This window comes from Sciurus carolinensis, chromosome 15 (genome assembly GCF_902686445.1).
Source record: "Sciurus carolinensis chromosome 15, mSciCar1.2, whole genome shotgun sequence".
Taxonomy (NCBI): Eukaryota; Metazoa; Chordata; class Mammalia; order Rodentia; family Sciuridae; genus Sciurus; species Sciurus carolinensis.
In genome coordinates, this window is record NC_062227.1 from 5,045,961 (window position 1) to 5,059,102 (window position 13,142).

The window sequence follows — 13,142 nt, forward strand, 5'->3', positions numbered from 1 at the left end:
TTTGGTTGGTTAACATTTTTATAATAGTCCTGTGTGATGTCTGTATAGTATTATGGGTTTTTTAATTTTTTAATAGTTCTTTTCTTGAATTTTATAAAGAATACAATCTTATGACCTTAACTTACATACTCTACTTCCAAATATTGGTAATGGAGGGAAATATTAAAAAAAATTTTTTTCCTGATCCCCACTTTTTCCCCTCCAAAAAGGAAAAGGAAATTAAAGAAAAATAATAATAAACCCAGAACACTTCATTCAAACCTCTCCTTGTCCAAATGAGCTTAAGGCAGCATCCAAAGCAGACCAATATAGCATGATAGAAATAAATTAGAATAAGCAAAGTGACTTGAAAATAATGGTAGGAAAATAGGATGGGTCCAGGAATTAAATGAGCTCACGGTGAGTACACCCTGGAGTTCCCAGCCTGCCTGCTGAAGCAGGCTCCCAAGAGCACCGGGCTTTCTGGAAGAGGGGAAGGAGTAAATTGCAATGTTGGTGAGGTCAAAACAAGCCAATTGCCTCAGCCCCACGATTCCTGTGTTGATATCAGGGAGAAGGGTTTGCTGTGGGCCCTCACAGAAAATTACTATCTAATGTAATAAACAACCCTCTAACCCCGTCCTTCCAGTAAACATTGAGATGGATTTTATGGGGCTGTTTCTTATAATGCTCCTCAATAAAGGCTGATGGCTTCTTCCCAGAACTTAATGTGATAAGAGAACTTTCACAGAGTACCTGAAAGACAAAGTCCAGGGTCAGCTTTATGGTGGTCTGTTTCAATCTAGGAACAGATTTTATAGTATCCAGGATAGGAGTTAGGGCCTCACATGAATCCACAGACATCCTGAAAATGTTCTGTGTGTGTGTGTGTGTGTGTGTGTGTGTGTGAGTGTGTGTGTATGTGTATGTGCTAAAGGTCTGTTTTCTCCCTAGGGAGCTGGTAGCATGATTAGCCTTCATCAGATTCACAAAGAGGGTGGAAAAATGGAAGAACGTGAGGCTGGGCTGCAGCTTGGTGGTGGAACACTTGTGGGGCACGTGCAGAGCCCTGCATTCCATTCCCAGAACTGAAAGAATGGAAGGGCTGAGCGTGTGAAATGTTGTTCCCTCGGTCAGGCTCTGCAAAGCCTTTGAGCAGCAGTGAGATCAGGGTTGTGGTTACCGAGAGGAAGAAGTTCTGTTAGCCAGCTCACTGCACGGCCATACGTTCAGCAGTCGGCCAGGCCCAGCATGGGGCTGATTTCCTTGTTTGAAAAATATGCTTTATAAGGACTTCCACTAAGAGGTCCATGTAGCAGGGCCAAAATTCTCTTCAGAAAGAAACTAGGCCTTCTTTCTAACACAGACAAAATGGCAAGTCATATAAATCATGTATAATTCTTCCAAAATCAACCACAAGCCAACATAAAGGAACATTACATTTGAAAACAACAGAACCAAATTTAAAGGCATAAACATTTGATAACTACTTCTAATCCTTACTTGTTATTACTATAGCTTAATCTACCTTGATTTTATTTCCAGACCTGTGTAGACTCCTACTTTTTAATTAACCCTGAATATATGTTGGCAGTAGAGCCCTTCTGAAACCCGCAAAAGCTTCTGGAAACCTCTACCTTGTTTGGTATTCAAAGGTACTTTGGCTTATTTCAGTGGATAGTTTGCCCTGTGCTTTGCCCAAGGGAGTGTAATTTACCATCAGAGCTGTGTGGGATAATTAGAGGGCTCCCCTTGCTTGCCCTGTAGGCCTTCCGGGGGCCTAGGAAGGCTCCTTCTCCCGCTGTGTGCTGTACCTCCTTCAGGAGGGAGAAGCAGGAAGAGAGCAATGCCCTCATTTACAATATGAAGTTGGTATCACTGTCTTCTTCCAGTGAAAGGAGTAACTTCCTCTTCTACTAAAAAAATAAAATAAAATAAAAACCAAGACAAAAGGAAACTGAAAAAGACTCTCTAAGGCAGTCTCCACCACTAGTTTAAGGGATGCTTTTATTTTAAAGCAGTGGCATTTTTTTCAGCCTCTGAAATTGTCTTCAGCTTTTATAAACTGCTTTGACAAGAAAGTTTCTTGAAACAACTTCCTTTCTAAACTTGCCTCTCAACTAGCTGAGGCATTTTAAAAGATATAATTCAAATAGAGAACATCTGTTTTAAAGTGCTTTCACCACATTCTGAAAGATAGGTATTAGACTGTCCATCCCCCACTACAGAATTCCAGTTTTTAAAGTGTCTTCCTCCAGCTTCTCCACAGCCTGCCATCACTAGGGGAAGCCCATGAACAGAGAGGTGTAGGTAGACAAGAGAATACATTCAGGCTGTGATGCACACGATAAAAAATATTAGTATTTTTCCAGTGTCATGCAATATGTTAATTTTTTTCTGGACTAAATTCAGCTCACAGCACCATTTTATAATGCAATTTTTAAGTGATTAACATGAGAACCTTTGTCATTTCTATTTTTAGTTTTTTAAAGTCATTTTAGAAATACCTTGGCACTGTAATTGATGTCTTTTTTAAAATGCACAATTCTATGCTCTTTACAAAAACATATTTTGTTTTATTTGCTGTACTGGGAATTGAACCCAGGAATGTTCTACCACTGAGTTATGTCCCCAGCCCTTTTTATTTTGAGACTGGGTCACATTAAGTTGCTGAGGCTGGCCTTGAAGCTGTGATTCTCTTAACTTAGCTCCCAAATCACTGGGATTATAGGTATGTGCCACTGTGCCCAGCTCAAGTTAAGGTATTTTAGTGGTGAAACAAACAAGTCAGAGAAATCTCATCTCAAGACTCCTCCCCCAGGAAACTTCATGTGCTGTTCCTTCATTTGTTCCTTTATACTTCCATTCTCTTGTTTAACATGTTTACTGAGCATCTGCTGTGTGTTTTTAATAACTGGATGAATCCCAAGAACAAATGACAGGATCCCTTTCTTCCTGGAGCCTAAAGTCCAGTTAGGGTGATAGATATTCAGTAAAGTAACAAGAAATAGCTATAAGAAAGATCAAGCCCTGAAGTAAGCTGTGGACTTTAATTAATAATAATATATCAATACTGGTTCTTCAACCTTAACAAATGTAGGAGATGAAGATGTTAATAGCAGGGAGAACTGAGGGGGTGAGGGAATCTGATATGGGAATCCTGTGCTTTTTTTACTCGATTTTTCTCCATACCTAAAACTACTTAAAAAATAGTTTAATTAATAATAAAGTTCAAAATAGCTATATAAAAGATAACCACTCAAAAGAATATAAAGAGGATGTTGTTAGAAAGAAGAGGAGAATAGCATAATTTGGGTGGAGAGTGAGGAAAGACCTTTGAGAAGTGTTAAGACCAGAAAGAACTAGCCCAGCAAAGCATCCTCAGTAAACCCAAGTGAAACCACTGGAATTACCTTTGGAAACACCATTTTGGCTTCTCCGTAGAGAATAGTTTGTGGGGTGGGGCAAGGAAACAACTGGGAGGTGCTTAGAAGGGACCCTAGCTTTTGCTTCCCACCCAAGGGGGTACTAGAGGAGTCCAGCAACAGACTCCGGGTCTCACTGTGCCAAGAACTGAGTGCTAGCAAGAGAGGAGACTGTGTCCTAAGATCTGTCCAGTACCTCAGTGGGGTGCACAGAATTAAGAGCAATCTTGGCTTTCGTTTCTTCAAAGTCTATATGTTGAAATTTCTTTACAAGTCACTAAAGAGTATCCTTTTGAAAGGATCATGTAAGTAAGGCACATCAGTATTGAATGGTTCATATCAGAGTTCCTAGGGGCAGTGAACTTCCAAGGAAAAAATAATCCTGGATAAAAGGAAGCATCTGCCAGGAAGGATTTCTGTTGATTCTGGAACTGTTCGTAGTAGTATAAAAGCTTAAATAGTTCATAGTTCTCTTTCCATTTAAAATTCAGCAGCTCCGCATAATCCACTTCACCACTTCTAATTTTTTATCTGCTTATGTGTATGTGCACCCAAGATTTCCAGAGCATTAACTATTTTTTGCATTTCCTTCATAGTAGAAAAATTGCATACGATGGCTGTATACATATAAGATCAGATAATATGTGGAAGATGAGGATGCACTTCATAGCACTTGTCTACTAATGATACAGAATGGTTAATGTATCTATCTATACTCTTCTCTAATGTTAGATTTTTTTTTTTTTTTTGTATTCCTGGAAACACAAACACTAAGGAAGATCCCTCCACTTGAGCAGATTTGTTGTTTATTTTAGGAAATAAATATGCATCATTAATGTAAGTTTAAGTAGTCCAGTTATGAATATGGAATGAAGGGATAAAATGAAGTTTTCCACTCTGATGTCTCCATTAAGAAGCTCCTCTTTGTATGAAATACTCCATACCAAAGTTGCTTCTATTTAAAGAACTGAGTTTGATCTTGGCTTTGATCTAAACCTTTTGATCTTGAAAGAGGGATGGAGTAGCAATAAAGAGAGGGCAAGGCAGATTTTCTTTAAAGAAATACGATAAAGTTAAAGGATGGTCAAAATCAGCAAACAAGTACGACCCTACTCTCCTCCCCGGTCCTCACTAGCAATCTGGTCCCACCAGCTTCTCAAGCTGATGGAAAGCCATTTGGTGGTTACCTGAAAACTTGGGGGTAGCGCATACTTTTATAAACGAAGTGGAAACTTTCTCCCTACTTTTGAAAAGAGATTAATCTCCTTTTAATTCCACCCAGTCGCTTTGGAGCTGGAGGGCTGAGCGTCCACACTGTCCGGGCGAGTGCGGCGCTGGCTGCGCCCAGCCGGAGCGCCGCGACTCCCGCGACGCGCAGGCGGAACAGGGGGCTAGGTTTTTCTGCACTCCAGGCTTCTCCCCCTGGAGGTCACCTGCCACCGCCAATCCTGAGGGACACTGAAAATCGTCTACTTAATTGCAGTCTAATCTATTCGCGAACACTCCATTTGGAAAGTTCCTTTCTCTCCACGAAAGCTATCGGGACACTTAGGTTTCTAATCTGAGAAGCAAGTAGGCTCCCCGCGGGGCTGGGGTAGGCACCTCTGCAAAGCCCTTACGACTGTGAGCAGGCAGCATTTCGTGTCCTCCAGCATCTGAGAAAGCCTTTCGCGGGTAGCTAGGGCCGGGAGTCTGGGGGCTGGAATGGTGGAGCGTGCGCGCCCGGGGTCTGTCCACGCGCGGGGGAGCGCCGGGGCGCGGGCAGGAGCCCAGCAGAGGAAGGAAAACATTGGCAGGACGAACAATAAAATAGCAGGCGCGTGGGGCGGGGGCGGGGAGACCTGCGGGACGGGCGGCGCGGCTGCCTATACCTTTAAGGCAGGCCCCGCCCCGCGCCGCGCCCGCCCGCCGCCCGCGCCTCCCGGCCCCGCGCTGCCCGCGCTGCGCTGCGCTGCGCGCTCGGTGCTGCGGGCCCGCGCCGCGCTCTCGGCCCGCGGGGCGGCTGGGTGCGGGCGCCGCCGCCTCCATCCTCACCTGCCGCGGGCGGGGTGCGAGGCTGCGCGCCGGGTTGGTGGGTCCGGGAGGGAGGCCGCGGCCGCCCGGGTAAACTTGACTCTGCCCCTTTCCCGCAGCCGCTGCGGAGCGAGCGCCAGGCCGAGTCGGAGTGCGGGCTCGCGCGGCAGGTGAGCGCCGAGGTGAGTGCGGCGCAGCGCGGCGCGGCGCCGGTGCGCGGGCGGAGCGGGGCGGAGCGGAGCGGGGCGGAGGGCGAGGCGGCTGCCGCGCGGCCGGGGCGGAGGTCGCGGCCCCCAGCCCGAGGGCCCTGCGCGGGCGGCCTGCGGACTCGGGCCGCCGCGCTCCCAGGGGCGGCCGAGCGCTTATCGCCGGCCAGCGGCCCCTGGCACCCAGCGACCTCTCTAAAATGCTCTGTGGTTCTTGAACTTCAGGTCACAAAATGGATTCGAGTGAACCGCAGACCCCGAAAACGGAGGCGAAGGCAGGAAAACGAGGTGTTTGAAAAGGTAGGATCCCTGAGACGGTACCGCTGCAGGTCTTGATAAATCGCCTCTTCCCGAAGCCCCGGTTACGGTCACGACAATTAGAATGCATTCTTTAAAAGTTTTTAATAAATTTCCAGTAAGCCACAGCTGTAATTTCTGGGGATAATTCTGTGGAAATGTGGGTTATCCTAATGAGCATCCACATGCGACGTGCTGGTGAGCGGCTGCTGCAGATCTGCTTCCTGCTCATTAAATAGAGCAACAGGACTTAAGCGGTGTCCTCATTATTAGACCGGCAGTGCCATTATCGCAGAGCCGAGGTACCTCTGAAAACGAAAGTCTCCTGAGCGCCTCTCCCGCAGGTTTCTGTGGTGGTGACAGAGGTAGTGGCACAGGCACTCGCCTGGACTCCGGGTTGGAGCCGTCTGAGAATGGAGAGACATGAAAAAGTGGGCTCCTTGTTAAAACGCCTGGAGGGGTTTTATTTATTGTAAAGCAAATGAGTTTATTTTCCTAAATTTAGGAATAAAATGTTACTTTGTAGAAGTTTGAACTACCTATTTTCTCCTGAAATAGTATGACGTTAAAATTTGATTCGTCACTGTAATAAATATTTTGAAATAAGGTAAGTGGTCTGTAATTTTCTAAGTTACTGAAAATTCTTGAAAGGGAACAATATTTTTGCAAATGTTACAGCAGATATACTTTTTTGTTGCTTTTGCTTAGTTATATTTTACTGGTTTTTTTTTTTTTTTTTTTTTTTTTGGTTCTCCATAGCACTGAGGGATTAAAATAGTGAGGAGTTGTTTTTCTGCTGTTAGAATGTATGACGAATCACTCTTGGTTCTGCAGCCACATTCCTGCGATAGCATTGCTGCCAACTTCTGTAATGTGTTGCCTTAGTATGGGCATCGCAGTGTCTGAGAACGTGCACAAAGCACAGCAGAATGAAGGTGATACCAGAGTCTCAGGGTGCATTTAAGGATACCACAGGGCAGCTTTGAGAGAACTGGAAAGAGAACTGGCCTGGGAGCGGGGTGGTTTGTAGCTAGACATTCAGTGTGTGTGTGCAAAGTGGTACCCTGACCCTTCCTCTTTTAAATTGTGAGTCATAGATGTGGCTTCAGTTAAACAGTAATAGAAGTCTTTTGAAACAGACTTGATTTGGGGACCATACCTCCACATGCTATGATTAACTTCCATGATTTAGATGTTTTTTAAATATAGCACAGTAATGATCGAAAGCATAAAGTCCAGAGGTGGAAAAGAATTATGGTGTGCCTCATACTTTTCAAAAACCCGTTTGCAGCTATTATTTTTTAAACGAAAAATAAGGTTACCTAAATGCACAGTATGTCTTGCAAAAAGGAGAAGCTGTTACCTTTGTGGATTGCTAGCCATCTTACTACCAAACCTGAATGAAGAGTAACCGTGTATGTGACACTCATGACCTGACCACTGTGTCTTCTGAGAGTTGTGGGGACTAGAGAGCGGCTGAGGATTTCACCTTCCAAGAGGATGGAATTCACTCCCCCAGTTCTTGTTAAGTCTGTTGTGTTAAAACTCGGAGGAAGAATGCACTCTGACTCTTCTTCCTAGAAAACCAGGGCTACAGTTGTAAAGGGAGCATGAAGATCAACTAGTTTGGGACCAACATTGAGAACTTCCTTTCAAGGAGTGAGACAGCTGACTAGTCCCTGGTGTGGAGGCGGGGAGGTAAGAGGACGGGACATTTCAGATTTAGAGCAGAACACATTAATCATTGGCACCCACAGCCTTCGCTCTGGGTTCTGGGCAGCACCACCCAGCCTTTGTCCACTGTTCACCCTCTGCGACACCTGAGAGAAGGTTTGGAGCTTGCTGAAGCAAAGCATGCAGTGTTTCCAAGGGCCAGGTGGAAAGAAGTAAGGTCAGTGGCCCAAGGACTTTGGAACATGTCCTGAAGGCCCGGAAGCCATCCCGCAGCTGTGGGTGAGGTGTGTCACTGTTTTGAAATACAGATTGAACTCTGGTAATGAGTGTTCCAGCCCGAGGTCACGTGCTAACCTTCAGCTAGGAACAAAGTAGTTCACTTACTGTGGATTCTGAGGTTAGTTTTGAAAATGTCTGCATTGCCACAGCGTCCTTTTTCATGAGTCCACTCTATTTTTCTTCTGCTTTAAATAAAGTGGTGTTTTTCTGCTTTCATCCACTTGATATGACTGTAAAATAAGAAGGTGAGCCATGCTCATTCCAGATGGGTTCACGTGTTGAAGGAGCCCGTGTCTGTTTGCCTACTGTGCCTCCCCCCTCCCCCTCCCCCGCTCTTCCCTCATTCCCCACGTGCCTCTGCAATCTTCAGGCCTCTCCGGATTCAGTCTGTTGAGTGGCCTGCATCAGCTCTGCCCTGTGATAGGAGGGTGCAGTCCGTGCTGCCTGTGGAGAGCAGGGAGGTGGAGCTGCAGGTATGCTTGTTTGCCCCCTTGAAGAAGTTCTCCGTGGGGCTAAGTGGTAGGCAAAGCCGAATGGAATTGCTCGCTGAGCTTTTCAGTGATTTCAGAAGAGGAAGCAAAATAAACTCTGCCAGTGCTCAGATGAGGGTTGAAATAATGAATAATGAAATAAAGTCAATTGGGGAGAGAGATGTACTACCCAGATAAGTGATACACAGCGCCCTCCTGGCCTTTCTGGCCTCTTTCTTGTCCCTTCTGCTTCTTGTCATTCCCACCTGCCAGAGAGCTGCACGGCCTTGGTCCGCTGTCTTAACAGGTTTCACTTCTGCTCTCTTGAGATGCATTATTCTTTCTTCCGCATCGTCTCATACTCTTCTCTAATGTTGATTTCCATTTTATTTTAGCTTCATTTGTAGCTTTTTGTCCACTGGTGTGACTGAATCCTTTTTATACTGTGTTTTGTTTTCTTCATTTAAAATAACAAACTTGCCTCTCTTCTGTTTTTGGTCCTAGGGTATTTTCTCCTTCCATTCTGATATTCTTCCTTTTTCATTATTTCAAGTCCTTACTATTTAGTTTGAGTAAGTTTTACAACAAAAAGCAAGAACATAATTGACTCACGAAGAACAGTCGGGCTGGAAGGGTGAGCCAGCTCTCCAGGGGCAGCCTAAGTATTGTGATCGCAACAGTAAATTGTATGTGAACAATATCTTCCCAAATGGCTATTGACTTTGGAAGAACATATTTTTTCCGGTTTTTACCTTTATCTGATTCAAAGATAAATACAAATTATGTAATACAATCAGAAATTAAGGGATAATGTTTTTATAAACATAGACATGTAAAGTTATGTAAGTTTTGATAAATTTTCAATATTTGTAGAAATTATACAATAATATGTATGAAATAATGTGTTTTAAGAAAAGTATATGAATGGGTATGATTGACTTCTTTAAAGGAAGAAAATTTCAACTTTCAGATTCAAAAGAACTGTCCTTCCTTGTTTTTATCTGTCTGAATATGCAGAAGGTGAATTTTACATACTCATTTCTGGTCACAACTAGTCACCACTAAGTATACATGATGGTACTGGAAGTGTTTCTTTGGCTTATTTTTGAAACACAAAAAATTGAACAGTCGCTGTAACTAACAAGTAATCTTTTATGTACGCTAGTGGTTTCCAAACGAGTGTGCAGGGCCAGCCTTCTGGCCTTTGTTACAGTTAGTCATGACTCACGCTAGGTGCAGAGGATTTCCAACGGCAGCCCCCTTTAAGGTCACCTTAATTTTTATTTTCTGCCAGAACTGAAAAGCAGTATTCTACATCATAAATTTTTAAAAACTTGATGAAGTTTTCATTGAAATAATCCAGATTGAAAGATAAAAATCTAAAAAAGATGGTGGTGGAAATATGGTCTTTGTTGTATTTAGTGACTGTTTTAATTGGGGCCAAATGATAAGCTCTCTTTTCTGAGTGTGAGAAAAAAATATCAGCACTATTTTCTTTGTGACAGTGGTCCTTCCTAAATTATGCAACATTTCACTCCACTTTCATCTGTCCTTTCCAGATTCTTGATTCTAAATTACAGTCCATGATAACCTTAGTTGGAATACTAATTCACAGATTTTAAAATGGGTATATAAAATCCAGCTTGGTTTATGCATTTTGCATCCTTTAATTTTTCTTTTTAAATTTTATACGTTGTAAGAAATACTTTTATTACAGTTATAATATTCAGAATAAGAAAGGTAGGTACAAAATTTAAACTGTTTAACAAAGTGCAATAGTGCTGTTTGCCTTTTGTGACAAAAGTCTATTTTATGTTCAGTTATGGTTTCTGGAAACCAACATTTAAGACAAATAAAAATTATTTAGCTCTTTCTTGAACCCATAAGAGCAGATGGTGACTGAGACAGGCCTGACCCAGGAGCCATGGGTACACACAGTGCCATGGGAGAGTGCTGAAGGGAGAGTCCCTCTGCGGTGCCGAAAGCCCTGTGGCCTGCGACCGCGCCCCTAGGCCGATCCCGCCTGTGACTCCCAGGCCCAAGCCCTGGCCTTTTCGGGAGTGCTCCTGGCCTATGAGAATTCATAATTACAATAGCGTCCTTGATACTCCATTTCCATGGAAGAGCTTTATGGATCCTAATGAGTCATGGCTCCCAGGCACCACTGCCCACCCTCCCTCCAACCCTGTCTGTGAGTGGCTCTGTCCTGAGGGTGCTGATTGCGCCTCTGGATGACAACTTACTTCAGTGATGTGGGGAGGCAGAGTAATTTATTAAAAGTAATTAAGCCAAACGGGGGTTGATCACAGTGCCCCTAATGCGCAACTCCTTGTTTCATTGCTGCTGTACTTAGACCTGCGAGTAATTTGGTCTTTGTGGGGTCTCTCCTCCCCCCCCCCCTTATAAATCCTTAACAGATATATCATTTATTAAATCCTCTGTACCCAGATCTCAAATTAGATCTGGTTTCACGAAATCTTGCCCCCCCACCACCCCCACCAGCCAAAGCTGGACCAGAAGAATTGCTGATAAAATGTGGCAGCCTCAGGAGGGAAGTCTGATCTGTATAATTTTATACCATTAAATTTTCGTCTATTCCATAGATTTTTTTTTTTAAGAACTGCAGTTTTTAAACAAACGTTCTGAGAATTCTAGTTGTTCTAAAATTCCTTCCCATTTTCAACTAGCGCAACAGGGGAAAGGGCAATACAGTCACCCACTTACTTATTCACGTATTTTAAAAGGAGCGAATTTTAAATTGAACTGTTAACGGAGTCAGAGCTCAAACACTTGTAGTGTGTCAGGCCCTGCCTAAGTGTGTGTGTGTACCATCAAAGTAGTGTCACGACCAACAGTGTGACATTAGGATGTTGTGGAAGTAGGTGAGGTATGAACAAGTCAAATAATTGCTATAGGAAAGAATGCGTTGGGCAAGATTTTAAAATTCTTTCCTGTCAGGTTATTGACAGCCCTAGACCACCAGCATAAAGCACATATTTCTAAATCAGGAAAATTCCAACCAGCACGTATTTTGAAAACACTTGAAAGCGTGCAGATAATTACACTTTTGTTGATTTTAGCGTGTTTGATGCCAGCGGCCATCAACTCTTCCATGTCATGAAAATGAAAGCCATTTCATATAAGCATAAGAGTTCGACTGGAAAAGGGAGGCAGGCAGAGAAAAATTTTGTGGTTTTTAGTTACTTTTATAGTTTCGTTCCTGTGACTGAATGCTTTACTTGGCAGTCATTCTCATCTTAGGCATTTTAATGAGCTGCTGTTTTGTGCGTGGTCTCATATGCTGCTAATAAGATGCGTTATTTTTAGTAGCACCTACTGGTGTCCTTGTGGGCTAGGACATGCCGTTGTTTCCATCGATCTTCTCTTTTAAGTGGCTTGTATTTTTTTTTTTTTTGGTGGTACTGGGGATCATTGAACCTAGGGCCTGCTAACATCTTTAGCCCAGCCAACATTTATCTCATTTATATTTCTGACTCTCTGCACAAAGGAAAAGTGATACTCAACCTCAATTCCCAACACTTAGAAAAGTGCAGCCTCAATAAGTATTTCTCAAATGAAGTGATGAATGAATCCCACAAAAGATGCATATTTTAATAAACTCATGCCTGGCTATTGCATTTTAAAAATTTTTCCTGTTTAACAATCAGATTTTTATCTTCTTTGTTTTGGTCTTAGTGATACTGGTTTTCATTAGTGTGTATTTGGTTGAGGTTTCCCAGCTTCTCCATGGGTGGTCTTTTCACCTCCTCTAGAAAGGGAGCTAGGTGGAGATGACTGCCACTTGCCCCTGGAGCACCTCACCTGGCTCACTTATCTCTGGGAATCCTTTTATCTAATAGGTCCTAATAAAATCAGTGTGTTTAGCCCTGTTTTTTTTCATATAATTTAGTGAATTTTTGTCCCTTGTTTTGTGTTTGGGGGCTTCTGTTTTTGTCCTTATTTTCACATAGCATTTTTCTCTTTTCTTTTCTTTCTTCTTTTTTTTTTTTTTTTTTTTTTTTTTTTGTTGTTGTTGTTATTTTTCTCATGTGTTGATTCCTGCTAGGAGCAATAGTGAAATTAGACGTTAACTTGTCCTGCCCTCTGTTGCGTGTCTTCCATTGCGTGGATTGAAATGGTGTCTTTTTGCTTTGAAACAAACGCCTGTGAGCCCTTCCCAAGCCGCTGTCTGTTCCTGACTCTCACCCTCCCTTTCTGATGGTTGCCTGCAGTGTCAGAGCACACAGCCACCACATGTGTGACGGCGCTGTGTCGTCCAGAAACGCACAGTTCCAGTTCTGCAGGTAAACCATCTGTTCTTAGGCTGATGTCTTCTCTGTCATTTTAAAGCTACTTCTTGGCCGATGTCTCAGGAAGAGCTTGGGCAACTGGATTGTCTGAGTTCTTGCATGTTGATAGTTTTTCTTTATACCTGAAAGTTAGTTCTGCTACATATAAAATCCTTGACTTATATTGTATTTTAATTTAAATTTCTTTAAACGTATTGTTATTGACTTGTGTCGTTTCCTTTCCTCCTTGGAGTAACCTGGTCTTTTATCCTGGATACCCAGATTTTTTTTCCATTAAATTCCAGTAATTCAACTCTAATGTGTCTCGTTGTGAATCACTCTCCCCAGTTGTCACTTGACTTGTAAGCTTTATTTTCCTCATTTGTAAAGTGGGAATTAACAGTTTGTTTTGTACTTCTGTGGAGTAGGTTTGAAACTGAGTAAGAGAATGTATACAAAGTTCCCGTTCTTCAGTTTATTATTTTGCTATCTTGTTATCCTTTAAAGTCC

General features: G+C 43.0%; 1 protein-coding gene across 18 annotated transcripts in view; it reads left to right on the forward strand.

Moving 5' to 3' along the window:
* Aopep (aminopeptidase O (putative)) overlaps window positions 1-13,142 on the forward strand; it is a 316,057-nt gene that overhangs the window by 233,500 nt on the left and 69,415 nt on the right. For 13 of the 18 annotated variants that reach the window (XR_007105155.1, XR_007105156.1, XR_007105152.1 and 10 more), the window contains 2 exons: window positions 5,537-5,599; window positions 5,849-5,923. Coding sequence is in view for 11 of the 18 variants with exons in the window: in XM_047526141.1 (XP_047382097.1) it covers window positions 5,537-5,599; window positions 5,849-5,923 (138 nt within the window). In the remaining 7 variants the exon portion in view is untranslated. Of the gene's footprint in view, window positions 1-5,536; window positions 5,600-5,848; window positions 5,924-12,409; window positions 12,932-13,142 lie in introns of those variants that run through there. The other 5 variants (XR_007105157.1, XR_007105158.1, XM_047526140.1 and 2 more) reach the window with 3 other exon arrangements.